At 47.4% G+C, this 19053-nt stretch overlaps 1 protein-coding gene across 2 annotated transcripts in view; it reads left to right on the top strand.

The window, feature by feature from the left end:
* LOC139278737 (cyclic nucleotide-gated channel beta-1-like) overlaps nt 1-18579 on the top strand; it is a 320039-nt gene extending 301460 nt beyond the window's left edge. For both annotated transcript variants that reach the window (XM_070897829.1, XM_070897830.1), the window contains 4 exons: nt 2074-2192; nt 3250-3396; nt 9473-9659; nt 15596-18579. In XM_070897829.1, coding sequence (XP_070753930.1) covers nt 2074-2192; nt 3250-3396; nt 9473-9659; nt 15596-15805 — 663 coding nt within the window. In that variant the 3' untranslated portion in view covers nt 15806-18579. The remainder of the gene's footprint in view (nt 1-2073; nt 2193-3249; nt 3397-9472; nt 9660-15595) is intronic.
* Nucleotides 18580-19053: the final 474 nt, after the last annotated feature.

The raw sequence follows: 19053 nt of genomic DNA, 5'->3' as shown, positions 1-19053 counted from the left end.
ATTTACACCCCTCCCGATTTACACCTGTCTGATTTACACCCTCACGATTTACACCCCTCCCTATTTACACCCCTCCTAATTTACGCTCCTCCCGATTTAAACCCTCCCGATTTACACTTCTCCCGATTTACACCCCTCCCGATTTGCACCCTCCTGATTTACACCCCTTCCGATTTCCACCCATCTGATTTATACCCAATGGATTTACACCCCTCCCGATTTACACCCCTCTCGATTTACTACCCCCCCCCCCGATTTACACCCCTCCCGATTTACACCTCTCCTGATTTAAACCAGTCTGATTTATACCCCTCCCAATTTACACCCTTCCCAATTTTCACCACTCCCGATTTACACCCCTCCCGATTTTCACCCGTCCCGATTTACACCCCTACCGATATACACCCCTCCCGATTTACACCCCTCCCGATTTACACTCCTCCTGATTTACAACTTCCTGATTTACACCGCTCCCCATTTACACCCCTCCCGATTTACACTCCTCCTGATTTACACCCTCCCGATTTACACACCTCCCAATTTACACCCATCCCAATTAACACCACTTCCGATTTACACGCCTTCCGATTTACACAACTCCCGATTTACACCCCTCCCGATTTACCCCTCTGCCGATTTTCACTCCTCGCAATTTACACCCCTCCTAATTTACGCCCCTCACGATTTACATCCGTCTGATTAACACCCCTTCCAATTTACACACCTCACGATTTACACCCCTACCCATTTACACCCCTCCTAATTTACGCCCCTCCCAATTTACACCCTCCCGATTTACACACGTCTGGTTTACATGCCTCTCAATTTACACCCCTCCCGATTTGCAACCTCCTGATTTACACCCCTCCCAATTTACACCCCTCCCGATTTACTCCCCTCCCGATTTACACCCTTCTCGATTTACACCCCTGCCGATTTGCACCCCTCCCGATTTACACCCCTCCCGATTTACTCCCCTCCCGATTTACAGCTGTCTGGTTTACACCCCTCCCAATTTACGCCCCTACTGATTTACACCCCTCCCGATCTACGTCCCTCCCGATTTATGCCCAGCCCGATTTACACATCTCACGATTTACACCCCTCCCGGTTTACACCCCTCCCGGTTTACACCCCTCCCGATTTACATCCGTCTGATTTACAACCATCTGATTTACACTCCTCCCAATTTACACCCCTCATGATTTACACCCTTCACAATTTACGCCCCTTCCGATTTATGCCCCGCCCGATTTACACATCTCCCGATTTTCACCCTCCCGATTTACACCCATATAGATTTGCAACCTCCTGATTTACACCCCTGCCGTTTTACACCCGTCAAATTTACATCCTTCCCGGTTTACACCCCTCCCGATTTACACCCCTACCGATTTACGCCCCTACCGATTTACATCCGTCTGATTTACAACCGTCTGATTTACACCCATCCTGACTTACACCCCTCCCGATTTACAGCTGTCTGATTTACACCCCTCCCGGTTTACACCCCTCATGATTTACACCCTTCACGATTTACGTCCCTCCCGATTTACACCCGTCTGATTTACACCCCTGCCGATTTACAACCCTCCCGATTTACACCCCTTCCGATTTACAGTTGTCTGATTTACACCCCTCCCGATTTACGCCCCTCCCGATTTATGCCCCGCAAGATTTACACATCTCCCGATTTACACCCTCCCGATTTACACGCATCTGATTTACACCCACCGGATTTACACCCCTCCCTATTTACACCCCTCTCGATTTGCTACCCCCCCCCCCCCCCAGATTTTACACACTCCTGATTTACACCCAACTTATTTTACTCTTTTTTGGTTTCTATCGGGCCTAAAATGGCTACAATGAACAGCATAGCATTACGTTTCTGTATATGCGCATATATATAGAACTATGTTTGTGCATGTGTCTATGTTTATATCTTTACATTTATCTACACGTATTCACACAGACATTAGCTGCATCATATTCTTGGACAATTACCTGCAGTTCTTGATCCCATGTTGTCAGTCCGTCTGCTGAATGGAAGTCAATTGCTTATTGTTTCAGGGAGAGATTGGGAGAGAAATGTACATCATTAAAGCTGGAGAGGTGCAGGTTGTTGGCGGACCCAATGAAAAGACTGTGTTTGTGACCCTGCGAGCAGGCTCCGTGTTTGGTGAGATCAGGTGAGGCTCCACCACAGACTTCTCCAGACCTGTTCCCATTCTGAATCAAAGTTTCTCTTCACTCAACCCAGTTATAAAAATCCCTGTAAAAATGTATTTAAATGTGATCAATAATGATTAGAAGAGGAAAAAGAGTTTAGCAAACTGTTTTTTGTTTCCTTCAGAGAGGGAGGAGTCAGGCATCATTCTGAACACTATAATGCCACACGCGAGTGGCGGGTGCTCACTGTTGCCTCACCCAAATGGCCAGGCTTTGTGTTCTAGACAGCAAGAGTTGGCAGATTATTCAACTGTGGGGGGTCATTGTAGCCGAGCCTCGTCCTGTCTTCGTTTTATGCCGTACATGCATTTCTATCAGGAGTCATTAGATTACAATTGGGTGTCAATTCCCCGAGATGTCTGCGCTCCTCTTGAGCATCCCTGATTGTAACTGCTCAACCATCAGTGGCCGAGCCTTCAGCTGCCTGGGCCCTAAGCTCTGGAATTCCCTCCCTAAACCTCTCCGCCTCTCTACCTCTCTTTCCTCCTTTAAGACGCTCTTAGAACCTACCTCTTGAAGCAAGCTTTTGATCATCTGCCCCAATTTCTTCTTATGTGGTTCAGTGTCAAATTTATCTGTTTTGTTTGTAACACTGCTGTGAAGCGCCTTGGGACGTTTTAGTACGTTAAAGGCGCTATATAAATAAATGTTGTTGTTGTCACTAGATTACAACCAGAAATCAATAGATTACAATGGGCAGCCTGGCCAGTTTCCCCTCCTGTAAAGTAGGGTGCTGAGGGTAACTATCGTGCCCCCACTGTTGTCATACTTCAGCACAGCCCGGGCACCAAACCTGGCACTGTCCTGGTCTGTTGGGCTCGGCTATCCGAGGACTGAACTCACTGAGCTCTCGGGATATGTGTGACACATTCCAGTAATCACATTCACAGGCAGTGGATCGGGAGAACCCCTTGCGGAAATTCCAGGTGCACTTATTTACTACAGCTGGGAATATCTTTTCAGACAAGTTCCCTGATCCTACCTGTCCTCCTAATCTCACCTGTGTTCATTTAACAGCTTGCTGTCGGTGGGAGGTGGGAATCGGCGGACGGCAAACGTCGTTGCTCATGGATTTGCAAACCTCTTCATCCTCGACAAGACCGACTTGAGTGACATTCTAACCCACTACCCAGACTCTCAGAAACTGCTGCGAAAGAAGGCTAAGTCAGTGCAATGCTTTTAACAATTCCTGATTTTATTAGTGGAAAGACATTACTTTATTCGGTACAAGTCATTTTGCATAATTAAACAATTAGAGATTATTCCAGGTAAGAGGTTTCCAATCCAAACCTCGGCGACAACTGTTTTGCTGTACATGTAAAACCATGTCCAGACTGGTCAGGGAAAGATTATCAGCCAGTTTGCTGGGGAGGCACTACTGGTGGGCAATGGTCCGGCAACAATGGTCCGGCAACAATGGTCTGACCACAATGGTCCGGCAACAATGGTCTGGCCACAATGGTCCGGCCACAATGTCCAACAATGGTCTGGCCACAATTGTCTGGCCACAATGGTCCGGCCACAATGTCCAACAATGGTCTGGCCACAATGGTCCGGCCACAATAGTCCAACAATGGTTTAGCCACAATAGTCCGACCACAATAGTCCAACAATGGTCCAGCAACAATGGTCTGTAGGCAATGGTACGGCCACAATGATCCAGCCACAATAGTCTCAGAATGGTCCGGCAACAATGGTCCAGTTACAAAAGTCCAACAATGTTCCAGCCACAAAATGGTTCAGCAACAAGGGTCCGTATGCAATGGTCCGACATCAATGGTCCGGCATCAGTGGTCCAGCATCAATAATCCAGCCACAATGGTCCGGCAATAATGGTCCAGCAACAATGGTCCGTAGGCAATGTTCTGGCAACAATGGTCCGACAACAATGGTCCGACAACAATGGTCCGGCAACAATGGTCTGGCAACAATGGTCCAATAATGTTCCAACATCAATGGTCCAGTAATGGTCTGGCATCAATGGTCTGGCAACAATGGTCCGGCATTAATGGTCCGGCATCAATGGTCTGGCAACAATGGTCCAATAATGGTCCAACAACAATGGTCTGGCAATGGTCCGGCAACAATGGTCTGGCAACAATGGTTTGGCAACAATGGTTCGGCAACAATGGTCCGGCAACAATGGTCCAGCAACAAAGGTCCGACAACAATGGTCCGGCAACAATGGTCCGGCAACAAAGGTCCGGCAACAAAGGTCCGGCAACAAAGGTCCGGCAACAATGGTCCGGCAACAAAGGTCCGGCAATGGTGCGGCAACAATGGTCCGGCAACAATGGTCTGGCAACAAAGGTCCGGCAATGGTGCGACAACAATGGTCCGGCAACAATGGTCTGGCAACAAAGGTCCGGCAACAATGGTCCGGCAATGGTGCGGCAACAATGGTCCCGCAACAATGGTCTGGCAACAAAGGTCCGGCAACAATGGTCCGGCAACAAAGGTCCGGCAATAGTGCGGCAACAATGGTCCGGCAACAACGGTCCGGCAATGGTCCGATAACAATGGTCCGGCAATGGTCCGGCAACAATGGTCCGGCCACAATGGTCTGGCCACAATGGTCCAGCAATGGTCCAACATCAATGGTCCGGCAACAATGATTTGTCAACAATGGTCCAACAATGGTCTGGCAACAATGGTCCAGCAATGGTCCGGCATCAATGGTCCGGCAACAATGGTCCGGCAATGGTCTGGCAACGGTCCAGCATCAATGGTCCGGCAACAATGGTCCGGCAATGGTTAGGCATCAATAGTCCGGCATCAATGGTCCAGCCACAATGGTCCAGCAACAATGGTCCGGCAATCGTCCGGCATCAGTGGTCTGGCCACAATGGTCCGGCAACAAAGGTCGCGAACAATTGTTCAGCAACAATGGTCCATAGCAATGGTCTGGCAACAATGGTCCATTGGCAATGGTCCGGCATCAATGGTTCAGAACAATGGTCCGGCAATGGTCCGGCATCAATGGCCCGGCAACAATGGTCCATAGGCAATGGTCCGGCATCAATGGTCTGTCAACAATAGTTCGGCAACAATGGTCCGGCATTGGTCCGGCATCAATGGTCTGGCAATGGTCCGGCATCAATGATCCGCCAACAATGGTCCGAAAATGGTCCAGCATCAATGCTCCAGCCACAATGGTCTGGCAATAATGGTCCGGCAATGGTTCGGCATCAATGGTCTGGCAAAAATGGTCCGGCCACAATGGTCTGGCAGTAGTCCGGCATCAATGGTCTGGCAAAAATGGTCCATAGCAATGGCTCGGCAACAATAGTCCTGCCACAATGGTCCGGCAATGGTCCGGCAACAATGGTCCGGCATCAATGGTCCGGCAACAATGGTGCGTAGGCAATGGTCCGACAACAATAGTCCAGCAACAATGGTCCATAGGCAATGGTCCGTAGCAATGGTCTGGCAACAATGGTCCAGCATCAATGGTCTGAGAACAATGGTCCAACAATGGTCCAGTAACAATGGTCCATAGGGAATGGTCTGGCAATGGACCGGCAACACTAGTCCAACAATGGTCCGGTAACAATTGTCCATAGGCAATGGTCCAGCAACAATGGTCTGGCAACAATGGTCTGGCAATGGTCCAGCATCAATGGTCCGGCATCAAAGGTCCGGCAACAATGGTCCGGCAACAAAGGCCCGGCAACAAAGGTCCAACAATGGTGCGGCAACAATGGTCCGGCAACAACGGTCCGGCAATGGTCCGGCAACAATGGTCCGGCCACAATGGTCCATAGGCAATGGTCTGGCAGCAATGGTCCGGCAATAATGGTCCAGCAACAATGGTCTGGCAACAATGGTGCTTAGGCAATGGTCCAGCAACAATGGTCCGTAGGCAATAGTCCGGCAACAATGGTCTTGCAACAATGGTTCGTAGGCAATGGTCCGACAACAACAGTAACCGGCAACAATGGTCCATAGGCAATGGTTCGGCAGCAATGGTCTGGCAGCAATGGTCCGGCAACAATGGTCCAGCATCAATGGTCTGACAACAATGGTCTCGTAACAATGGTCCGTCGGGAATGGTCTGGCAATGGACCAGCAACACTGGTCCAACAATGGTTCGGCAATGGTGCGGCAACAATGGTCCGGCATCAATGATCCGGCCACAGTGGTCCATAGCAATGGTCCGGCAACAATGGTCCGGCAAAGGTCCGGCATTAATAGTCCAGCATCAATGGTCAGGCAACAGTGGTCTGGCAATGGTCTGGCAACAATGGTCCGGCAATGGTCCGGCATCAGTGGTCCAGCATCAATGGTCTGGCAACAGTGGTCTGGCAATGGTCCGGTAACAATGGTCTGGCAACAATGGTCCGGCAACAATGGTCCGGCAATGGTCCGGCATCAGTGGTCCAGCATCAATGGTCCGGCAACAGTGGTCTGGCAATGGACCGGCAACAATGGTCTGGCATCAATGGTCCATCATCAATGGTCTGGCAACAGTGGTCTGGCAATGGTCCAGCCACAATGGTCCATAGGCAATGGTCCAGCAACAATGGTCCAGCAATGGTCCGGCAACAAAGGTCCGGCAACAATGGTCTGTCGGCAATGTCCGTAGGCAATGGTCCGGCATCAATGGTCCGGCATTAAAGGTCCGGCAACAATGGTCTGGCAACAATGGTCCAAGAATGGTCCAGTAACAATGGTCCATCGGCAATGGACCGGCAACAATGGTTCAACAATGGTCCGGCAATGGTCCAGCAACAAAGGTCCATAAGCAATGGTCCGGCATCAATGGTCCAGCAACAATGGTCTGGCAATGGTCCGGCAATAATGGTCCGGCAAAGGTCCGACATTAATGGTCCAGCATCAATGGTCTGGCAACAGTGGTCTGGCAATGGTCCGGCAATGGTCCGGCATCAATGGTCCAGCATCAATGGTCCAGCATCAATGGTCTGGCAACAAAGGTCCGGCAACAATGGTCCGGCATCAATCGTCTTGCAACAATGGCCTGGCAACAAAGGTCCGGCAACAATGGTCCGGCATCAATCGTCTTGCAACAATGGCCTGGCAACAATGGTCCGGCAACAATGGTTCGGCAATGGTGCGGCAACAATGATCCGGCATCAATGATCCAGCCACAGTGGTCCATAGCAATGGTCCGGCAACAATGGTTCGGCAACAGCAGTCGGCAATGGTCCGGCAACAATGGTCCGGCAACAATGGTTCAACAATGGTCCGGCAACAATGGTCCGGCCACAATGGTCCATAGGCAATCGTCTGGCAACAATGGTCCATAGGCAATGGTCCGGCCACAATGATCCCACAACAATAGTCCGGCAACAATGGTCCAAAGGCAATGGTCTGGCAACAATGGTCTGTAGGCAATGTCCGGCATCAATGGTCCAGCATCAATGGTCCGGCATCAAAGGTCCGGCCACAATGGTCTGGCAACAATGGCCCAAGAATGGTCCAGTAACAATGCTCCGTCGGCAATGGACCGGCAACAATGGTCCAACAATGGTCCGGCAATGGTCCGGCAACAATGGTCCGGCAAAGGTCCGGCATTAATGGTCCAGCATCAATGGTCTTGCAACAGTGGTCTGGCAATGGTCCAGCAACAATGGTCCGGCAACAATGGTCTGGCAATGGTCCGGCAACAATGGTCTGGCAATGGTCCGGCAACAATGGTCTGGCATCAATGGTCCAGCATCAATGGTCTGGCAACAGTGGTCCAGCCACAATGGTCTGGCAACAATGGACTGGTAATGGTCCGGCATCAAAGGTCCGGCCACAATGGTCCGGCAATGGTCCGGCTACAATGGTCCGGCAACAATGGTCCATAGCAATGGTTCGGCAACAATGGTCCAGCAACAATTGTTCAGCAACAATGGTCCGTAGCAATGGTCTGGCAACAAAGGTCCAGCAATGGCCCGGCAACAATGGTGCGGCAACAATGGTCCGGCAATGGTCCAGCTACAATGGTCCGGCAACAATGGTCCATAGGCAATGGTCCAGACGTCTCTCTTTGGAAGCTCAGCCAATGTAAGTGTTCTGGAGTGGGAATTCCACCTGTCTATAGGCAACAAATTTTTAAGAGTCGATGAATTTTGAATATTTCTGGCGGATTCCCGGCAGTATTCCCACTTGTGTCAAGAAGCCCATCGTGGAGGGGAAGCAGAATCGCCTCTGTGCTGGAGGATTTGAATCACTGCAGTAGCTTCAAGGGCCTGCTGCTCCCCTTTGAGGTTGAAGCTTTTGGCCTTGAAAATTCCTCCATATTCTCCTGGTGATGGAATGCATCAATTGCACTGTGACCATTGAACTCATTACAGAGGAGGAACATTAATAAAATGCAGAAAGCTTTCATGCTGATATCACTGACAGCCAGTGTTGCCACAGCAGTAATGATGCAAAATGCGACAGTTGACAGCGTCCATCATTACTGCCTTATTTATTAGCCCCTTTTTAGCTTTCAACGTCCCGCTTCGAACAAGTGATGCAGGAAGATTGCTATAGGGCAATAAATGGCTGTGGAACTGCCGGGGCAGATCTTCATCAATCCCCACCCACTGGCACATAAACTCACATAATTAACCCGAAAATCAACCTTAGCGCTCTTACTGGATGGCACTACTGGTGAATGTGGTCTAGACACGGCCATGTCATCATCGCCGACCCCTCACCGCCCCGTGCCGACCCCTCACCGCCCCGCACCGACCCCTCACCGCCCCGCACCGACCCCTCACCGCCCTGCGCCGACCCCTCACCGCCCCGTGCCAACCCCTCAATGCCCCGCAGGAGAAATTGCCTCACAGGCTGCGAGGCTGGCTGCTTAAAGGGGAGGCCTTTAGTGCCCTGGGCCGCCATCTTTATTTGTCGGCCGACTCTTGCGTCCACTGGGCTGCCATCGTGCAGCCCGGCATTCCATTTTGGCTCGATCACGACCCTGGTGCCCAGTGGTGGACACCAAAGGGCCTGCAGAGTGCGCAGCGGCCCTCCCCTTTAATGGACTCAGGGCCGTGCTACCACCCCGGGTGCGTCCTTCAAAGGAAGCGGAGCAACCGAAACAGCGCTCCACGTCCCTTGAGGGGCACACGGCCTAATTCCAGGCCGGGCGCAGGAAGTCCCAGCCCCAGAAGGTTACTGAGGGGTAAATTCTAGCCCGATGCCTTTACTGTGAATGAACACTGGAATGGCTGGTTTGTACTTCACTACTGTTTATAGCCAGCGCTGATTAAATCAAATAATTGCTATTGTAATATATTTGCAGGAAACTGCTATCTAAAGATGATGAAAAAACAGAAAAGCAGGTAGCAAAAGGATTCCATCACATCATCCCACCAAGACCGGAGACTCCCAAATTATTCCTCGCAGCCCTTTCAGTCGCAGCCAAATACGGAATCAAGGGAACTTTCTCTCTTATTAGAGAGAAACTCAAGGAATCTGAAAGCATGCAGGTGGGATTATGAGAAAAGAGTCTAGGGTGTAAATGTTTGTGATTCAAAATGTTACCAATATATAATTAACAGAATTGGGCAGAACTTTAACCAATTGTGGTGTTGACTGGTAGTTAAATTTAAAAAAATGTATAAACAAAATAAAAAGAGAGAAAATCTTACATTTTCAAATACAAGATGAACACAGAAGTACTGAAGCACAGTTGTTAAAACTCTATGCCAAAGCTCCTCCAGTGTCCTAAGGGTCCATGGTAATGTCCAGTGCAGTACTAAGGCATACAAAGAAGGGGTTTGTGGGGTTCTGTTCCCTGTCTTTGCTGAGTTATCTGATGTCAGCCTGGGAATAATCAGCCAGGCTTGCTGCTCCTGAATGCTATCCAATGATCCCTGCTGGGAAACTCATCTCTGCAAGAGGATAAGATTCCAACCATGTTGAATAGCTTGGTGACAGTTAGGATTTGGATTTGCCTCAGTGTTCCAGGGTGCACAGGAGCAGAAATTGCGGCAATTTAGCCCAACTCCCTGGCACCTGCTTTCTTTGGAAGTGACGGCAGACTTCGAGTACACTTGCCCAAGTATAAAAATTATATCTATTTTCTATGTTTCTATAAGGGCCGTAATTTGCGGCCCCTAAGGGCGCATACGAGGTGCGTAGCGGCCACATAAGTTCCGGGTTTAGGCACGCGAAGCGCATGCGCTAAAACCCGGAACTTGCGATCTGTCACGAATCTTCTTGTCAGATCGCATGCGTCCCGGGAAAAGGGCCCCTGCGGGCAGGGAGTTGTTCTATTGCCCAACTTCTGCCCAGTGAATGCCCATGAAATTCTTACGCCTGGTAAGATTTTAACCAGCGTAAGACTTTAAAAAAAAACAGAAAAATATTTGTTTTTCAATAATTTATACACTTAAAAACCTGTGTACATTGATTTTTAGCCCATTTAAAATATATAAGTTTATTTTTCAAAAAATAAAATTTTTGTTTTAAATATTTAATTAAATACCATTTTGATTAATTTTAAATGTGTGATTTTTTAAAATTTGAAGTGTACGTGTATTTTCGGGAGGTATTCACATTCATGCTTATGGTGATTCTGTACATACAGAATCCTCAGAAGTATGAATGGGGATCCCCTTCTTTCATTGGTTGGGCCAGCCCATGTGATCCCAGGAGGGGCTTGCAAACCGCTTGTGGCCCTGGGCAGGTGTACACATAGAGGCCCAGCAGCTGCAAGTGTCCAAACCTCCGGGACCATCAGGTAGGTTCGTAGATGTATTGCTGGTCGGAGACATCTGTCCGCACATTCAAGGCCAAGATCATGATGGGAGAATGTCCTCCAAACAGTTTCTACCATTAGTGCCTGAGCAACGTTTGGGGGAGTGAAACTAGTCTACTGCAATCGCGTGAACCGGCAAATTGGAGCCTGTTTTACTGCCGATTCGCTACGAGCCCATTTCACACAGCTGGCGTCGACCCATTTCATCCCCTGGGTGTCGGGGCTCCCTTGCACTTCTGCCATCACGCGTCAGTAAGGAAATGGTGGAGGCGTGGGCTTACAAACTGCAAGGGTCGCCTTGCCTAGACAGTTGATCACAAAGTGACGAATTGTATTGCGTTGCAATTCTGTTGATGGCGCAATTGAACAATAAGGGAGTCAAGGGTTATGGGAGCGGGCAGGGAAGTGGAGTTGAGGTCAAGATCAGATCAGCCATGATCTTATTGAATGGCGGAGCAGGCTCGAGGGCCCAAATGGCCGACTCCTGCTATTTCTTATTAGACAATGGAGGTGATTTAGAATAAATAAGAAAAGTGTTTCTTTACTTCTGGGCACTGGGACGCCACCCTGAATATCTTAATTTGCCCAATACACTAATGTGGTGGTTAGGTTACTGGACTAGTAATCCAGGGAACATGAGTTCAAATCCCACCATAGTAGTTTGAGGATTTGAATTCAGATTTTTAAATTCTGCAGGTAAAAAGCTGTTCTCAGTAAAAGTGACCATGAAGCTGTCGGATTGTCGTAAAAACAGGTTCACTAATGCCCTTTAGGGAAGGAAAGCTGCTGTCCACAGCCAGTCTGGCCTATAAGTGACTCCAGTCCCACACCAGCGTGGTTGACTGCTAACTGCCTTTTGCAGTGGCCTGGCAAGCCACTCGGTTGTATCAAACTGCTACCAGTGGCCAGCTCCTTCCCTGTCCCCAATCCCGAGCTGCCCCCACCATTAATTTCCCTCACTGAGTCCATATTTCTCTAATGATGTAGGCCTCATGAAAATGCTAGGGTCTAATGCTGGTGATGCATTCTGGAAAATGGCCCTATGTTGTGAGCTTGCATTTCAAACCAATACGAGGGAGTATATGGTAACTTGACATAGAAGTAAGTGATCCTTTCTCAAAACTTGTTCAGTTTAATTTCTTTCTTTGTACTTTTGGGTGATTTCCTTTCCTATTCCCTGTCAGCTGCTATATAGTTACAATACCTTCCCCAACCAGGGCAACAGTATGGTGGGGTCTTTGGATGAAGAAAGAATATTCTTTTTTTCCAAGTAGTCATCCAGTTGAGTTCCAAATGATGTTCTAAAGGTCCAAGTCAGTTGGTGCACACAAAGTGCGCTCTACCTGACCCTGCCTGACCTGGCCCGACCTGACCCTGCTCGTACTTATGGGCTCAGGCTTACCCTTGGCCTAACATTCCTCTTACATAGGCTGCCCCCTTGGAATGGGCCTTCTCCCAGAAGCCTGCAGCAATGGTGATGGCCACTGGCTTTGGGGTCTTCAGATTGCTGCTCAAAAACAGTCACCAGGAGGCCTCCAGCCCCAAAGATCCTTTGGTGCACCTGGGGAAAAATCCCACTCAGCGTGTTCGAGTTTCTCCGGCCTCGCAGCCCGCCCGTGCCGGATCCTCCAATTTGAGCGAGCTGGGTGCAAGTACTGAGGCCGACTATCCATTGGAGCTACTCCACCTATCTTAAACCCACAAACATGGTGCAATCACTCCGGAAAACAAGAGTTCCGTAGGCTACTGAGCAAAGGAAAATTGCCCTTATTGTCTCTGCTCAGTAGCCACGTAGTAAAGAATTTCAGCATAACCTATGTGAAAGCATCTCTCTTGTAACTTCCACCTTTGTTTGTCTAGTGATAACCCTCAGATTATTCCACTTCCCATTTCATCGTTAGTTAAACAGTGAAAGACCCGTGGATAGAAGTCTCTGCTTTTTTGAGATTTTTTAGATAGGGTTTATATCGGATATTGTCAAATATCCCTATTGCCCTTGAGTTGAGAAAGAAAGACTTGCATTTATATAGCGCCTTTCACGACCACCAGACATCTCAAAGCACTTTATAGCCAATGAAGTACTTTTGAAGTGTAGTCGCTGTTGTAATGTGGGAAATGCGGCAGCCAATTTGCGCGCAGCAAGCTCCCACAAACAGCAAAGTGATAACCAGAAAACTGTTTTGAGGGATAAATATTGGCCAGGACACCAGGGATAACTCCCCTGCTTTTCTTCTAAATAGTGCCCTGGAGTCTTTTACATCCACCTGAGAGAGCATACAGGGCCACAGTTTAACATCTCATCCTGAAAGACAGCAGCTTCAACAGTGCTGCACTCCCTCAGCACTGCACTGTCAGCCTAGATTTATGCGCTCAAGTATCTGGAATGGGATTTGAGACCACAACCTTCTGATTCAGAGGCGAGTGTGCTGCCCACTGAGCCACAGCTGGCACTGTGTTCGAAGGTATTGTTATATATCCCTATTGCCCTTAGGTTGCGGTATTATAGGATATTGCCATATATCTCTGACCTCCCATACAGATTTGAGGACTGGGAAACACTGAGAATGTCTGGTTAATACTTTTTATTGAATCAAGTCAGAGATAATAAAACCCAATACATTAAGTTCTGGGTTCTAATTAACTCATGAGACATCAGTTCGACATTATTTTATTAATCAAAGTCCTCGAACTCAGTGAGACACGACATTAACAGTGAACAGGAGTCTATCAGACACTTTATTTCAGCAGCAATTGAGTCATCATTATAGGCAGCCCCTCGAAATCAAGGAAGATTTGCCTCCACTCTAAGGCCCCAAGTTTCCACACGATAAAAAACGGGCGCCCCTCCGAGCTGGGCGCCCGTTTTTCGTGCCGAAAACGGCGCCGGAAAATAAACGCGCGATTCTGGAGCGCCCTGCAGCTCCATGTCTGCTTGGCGCAGCGCCCAGGGGGGCGAAGCCTACCACTCGCGTCGATTTTGTAAGTGGGAGGGGGCGCGTACCATTTAAAATAGTTTTTTTCCTGCGACAACCCTGCGCGTGCGCGTTGGAGCTTTCGCGCACGCGCAGTGTGAAGGAAACATTGGCACTCGGCCATTTTTGTAGTTCTTTGTAGCTGTTTAATTTTTGAATATTTTTTAATAAAAGCACATTGCCATCAGCACATTAGCACTGAGGCTTCTTGCAGCAGTGAGAAGGCTGCAGGAAGCCTCAGAAAGTTGAGGCAGCCGTTTCCCGACGGCCTCCCCCCACTGCCGTCGGGAATGGCTGCTGAACTTGTGAGGCTTCCTGCAGCCTTCTCACTGTCTCCTTCCCCCCCCCCCCCCCCGCGGGAACGAACGGCTTCCTCCTCACCCCCGCGGGAACGAACGGTTTCCTCCTCCCCCCCCCCCATGGGAACGAATGGCTGCCTCCTCCCCCCCCTCCGCGGGAACGGCTGCCTCAACTTGTGAGGCTTCCTGCAGCATTCTCCCTGGCTGAAGCACTTTCACACAGGTAGGAAGAGGGTTTATTTAATCTTTTCTTTGCTTATAAATTTTTATTCAGGTTGGATTTATTTGTATAATATTTGTAGAAGTATAAATAAGGATTTATTATAGAATTTAATGACTTCCCTTCCCCCTCCCCCCTCCCCCCCCCCCCCTCGTTCTGGACGCTTAATTTGTAACCTGCGCCGGATTTTTTAATGTGTAGACAAGGGTTTTTCAGTTCTACAAAAATCTTCACTTGCTCCATTCTAAGTTAGTTTGGAGTACGTTTTCACTGTGGAAACTTTGAAATCAGGCGTCAGTGGCCGGACACGCCCCCTTTTGAAGAAAAAATTCTGTTCCAAAGTGAAACTGTTCTAACTGACTAGAACTGCAGAAAAAAAAATGTGGAGAATTGCGATTTCTAAGATAGTCCGTTCTCCACCAGTTGCTCCTAAAAATCAGGTGCAAATCATGTGGAAACTTGGGCCCTAAAAGTCAGTTCTTAGGTGACTGTACAGTCCAATACGGGAATTACAGTCTCTGTCACAGGTGGGATAGACAGTGGTTGAAGGAAAGGGTGGGTGGGGAGTCTGGTTTGCTGCACGCTCCTTCCACTGCCTGCGCCTGGTTTCTGCATGCACTCGGCGACAAGACTCAAGGTGCTCAGAGCTCTCCTGGATGCCCCTCCTCCACTTAGGGCGGTCTTTGGCCAGGCATTCCCAATTAAGTAGTTGACTACAGACTTGCATGCTTGGTACACTCGGCTAGATTCGGATACTGCCTCCCGTTGTCCCGAAGTGACATAGCAGGGGTTTTGTTCCCCTCTTTTTACGTTTTAGCAAACAAACGCACATTGTCTAACTCTTGCTTAGTTTTAATGTTCCCTTCCTGTTTCTAATGTTATCTCCCTGTTCCAATGTTACCTCAGCAACCTGTGCTTCTTACCTTTGCTCTTCCTGAACTATGACTTTACTCAGGAGTGCAATTGTGATCAAAGATAGGTTTGGCAAGCATGCAGTTTAAACCGATTCTGCCTACATTAGCTGTTGTTTTCATTCTGTAATAAAACAATGTAAAAATTTATCTATATTCTTACACTCAACTCACAATTGTGTGATAGAAATCTGTGCTGTTTATTGTTAGTCTTTTATTATTATTTTCTTTCTTTCTTTCTCACCCCCCACCTCGCCCAGCCTGCCCCAATGCCTCCGTCCTCCCCCGTCCATCGACGGTCATCTGTTCCGGTAGAAAAGGTGGAGGAGGCGGATGATGACGACGACATGGTTTCAGAATCGGCCGATTGCTCCTTCCTGATCAGGATGAGTCCCTTTCGTCGTAGGAAGGAGGAAGAAATCCTGTCCGTGGAGGTTCCAGTCGAAGAAGAAAAGGAATCGGAAAAGTGATACTGCTTTGGATTCGCATTTTGTGCTGTTAACAGTAGCAGTTAAAAAGTGGGCTTGAGATGTCATGTTAAGATGTATTCACTCACAGAATTAGGCTCACAAATCGGTTGAAAGACTTTTATTTATATAGCATCTTTCACAACCTCAGGATGTCCCAAAGTGCTTTACAGCCAATGAAGTACTTTTGAAGTGTAGTCACTGTTCTAATGTAGGAAACACAGCAGCCAATTTGTGCAGAGCAAGCTCCCACAAACAGCAATGACATAAACAGCTAACCTGTTTTAGGTGTTGGTTAGTGCTATATGTGTTAGGAAAATCCAGAGCAACAGTCTTGTGCAATTGCTAAAATGCTCACATGTTTTAACAAGGAAAATTAAACTGTATTTCTGCAGGACAAGATCCAGGAAAGTACTTACAGAAATTACTGAGGAGTACAGTGTTTCAGACAGTGCAGATATCAAAAGATCAGCACACATATACATACACAACCACACATAAATACAGCTCACACGGCATTTACAAACACAGTGTACCCACACTCAAATATATATAAATATTGCACACTGCACATAATAGACATGCTAGACACATACACACATAAAACATACAGGAACAAATCCTGACAATGGCAGTAGCAGTTAAAAAGTAGATAGGGCTGGAAATTCAGTATTTACTACCGCCACCCATATCTCGGCAGTATTCCGGCGGTAAACGCTGATCACATTTTTAGTACCGCCGGAATACCGTTAAGAACCAAAGCCGCTAATTTCAATAAAACTTTGCCGGTGGTGGCGGTAGCAGTAAGTATCAGGCAGTGGTGGTTTTATTGGTCGTGTAAGGCTTGTGTCCATGAAAATGGGCCTTCTGCGCATGTGCAAATTTTTTTTTTCCTGACATAGTTTTCCCCACGATTTGGGATCAGGGGTCGCACGCACAATCGCAGAAGAGGGGGAGAGAGAGAGAGAGGGGCTATTACAGAAAGGTCATCGAGCAGCACAGTGATAAATACTTGAATAATCGATTTAAAAACATCTGTTTTGTACCATCCCAATTGATGACCTCTTTTCCGAAGTGCAGCCTTCTAATGCACTGTGTATCGGACAGGTGCAGGTATGAGCGCTTCTCCCTGTAAATTCATTGGGGGTAAGGCCTCCTCGTCCTCAGAAATCTGTGACCTCTTTGATTGGGCACATAATGCTCTTCAATAAAGCTTCTTCCAGCTCTATTCCGTAGCATGTAAGTAGTCAGCAATATTGGCACAGAAATTACAAGCCCCATTCCTTTTAATGACCTAAAATATTCTCCAATGTCCTCAAATGTGCTCAAATAACCACAAATGTCCTTTCAAATTGACTATAATGTTCTCAGATTCTCTCCAATATATTCAAACACCCTTAAAATCTAGTCACAAATAACTTTTAAGCTCTCACCAACTTCAAACAACCTTTCCCCAAGATTCTCCAATTTTAAAAATGGCGATCCTACAACTGGGTTAAGGTCAGGTAAGACATGGGTTTTCTGAGCAGTATTTTAGTCCGGCGATAAAAATGGGTGATTTACTGAATTTACTACTGGCGGTATTTTTGGGCGGTATTTGGGTGTTGCACAAAATATGACGTCAAAATACCAATAAAAAAAATGGACGAGTGGTATCGTTTACCGCCGGCGGTAATTGACTGACGAATTTACCGCCGCCGATATTGGGGCGGCAAATTCGAGTTTGGCTGACATTTGAGTGGTAAACTGTTTCCCAGCGGTAAGTGGGTGGTAAAATGGGCGGAAAGATGCTGAATTTCCAGCCCCATAATACTTAGTTACGTACTAACACACTGCACACTGGTATAAATGTAGACTCAAAACAGGTTATACTAACTTACACATTTAATGCACAGGCATTAATGTTGATAATGCATACATTATGCTAAGTGTGGACACTAATTATACACATTATCTTATTCACTGTGACCTCCTTGACTGTAGTTGTAGGAAAATAGTATTTATGAGTCTGGACATCCTTCACTTTTCCTGAGGTCCTAAGATCAGCCTCTCTCTTCAGAAACAAGTAGCTATCCCAATGAGTCCTCTAAAGTTGGCAGCCTAACTACAAAATGGAACTTTATGATGTACCCCCTTGCACGTTCCCACAAACTAGCTGGGGGGATCTCAGAGAGAAAGGATAAGGGAATCCTGCCTCCCAAAGAATACTACTCATATATCTCCCATGATCTCATTGTTCTCATCGGGCAATGGGCCCCCTGCACCATAAGGTCAGCTGAAGAGGAAATTAAACAAATCAATCAAACAAGCCCCATTATGCAACTATCCCCGCCCCCCCCCCTCGCACCTGCTTATCCCACCCCCGCACATGACCACCATCCAAAATAGCACAGGATGGGTGGGACCATCATTTATGGAGTTTCAATATCTTGGGTGGATAATAGCAAGTCCAAGTGGTCTTTGCATCAATGACCCCCATTCTATCAGGTCCAGAGCAAGGAGAGGACTTGTACAATACTGTGATAGATCAATAGTGAAAATTACTGAAATCTCTCCTAGGCAGGATACCAAGCCTTTACACATATCTTCATACATGTATGCTCAATTTCATGGACTCACTCTCACATACACACACCTCATCTAAAATATGTCATCAACAATCTGTATGAAAGAAGCCTGAATTAGTGGAATGCTGCATTAGTCCTATGGGATTATTGGATCATATCATGTTCTTACTGCAATTACTGATTGTAGCTGAAACCGTGAAAGAGCCTTTTAGTGAGCTGTTGCTGTTTACTAAGTATATTCCTGTATTGTACCATGCTTACAATTAAACTGATTATACAAAGCACATTATTTTTTGTATGTTCTAGAAACTAATTTAACATTAATGAAAGGAACTGTAAATAGAGTTTGAGATGAATGGTTAAAAGAGCACTATCTTCATGAAAAAGTGTTTGCCAGCAAAGAGCTGTGTCTGTTTTATCTTTGTTCATGGTGCCATGTGCAATCAATGTCATTTATAACATGGTCTTATGTGCTTGCAAAATCAAAATAACATTTGCTGAAGACCTTTCAAAGATGCTGCCCATTTAAGAAGTGCTGCTCTTTCCCAAAATCTACTGTTGTGAAGCTGGGCAGTTGATGCTCATAAAAATGATATTCTGACAACAGGTGCAGTATCACACATTCCGAGAAAGAGAAGCATCAGATGGACGTAAAAGAACAAAGACAAAACTAGTCTCCCCAGT

This window comes from Pristiophorus japonicus, chromosome 13 (genome assembly GCF_044704955.1).
Source record: "Pristiophorus japonicus isolate sPriJap1 chromosome 13, sPriJap1.hap1, whole genome shotgun sequence".
NCBI lineage: Eukaryota > Metazoa > Chordata > Chondrichthyes > Pristiophoridae > Pristiophorus > Pristiophorus japonicus.
Note: the sequence above shows the minus strand (reverse complement) of the source record. Positions and strands in the feature narration are given on the sequence as shown.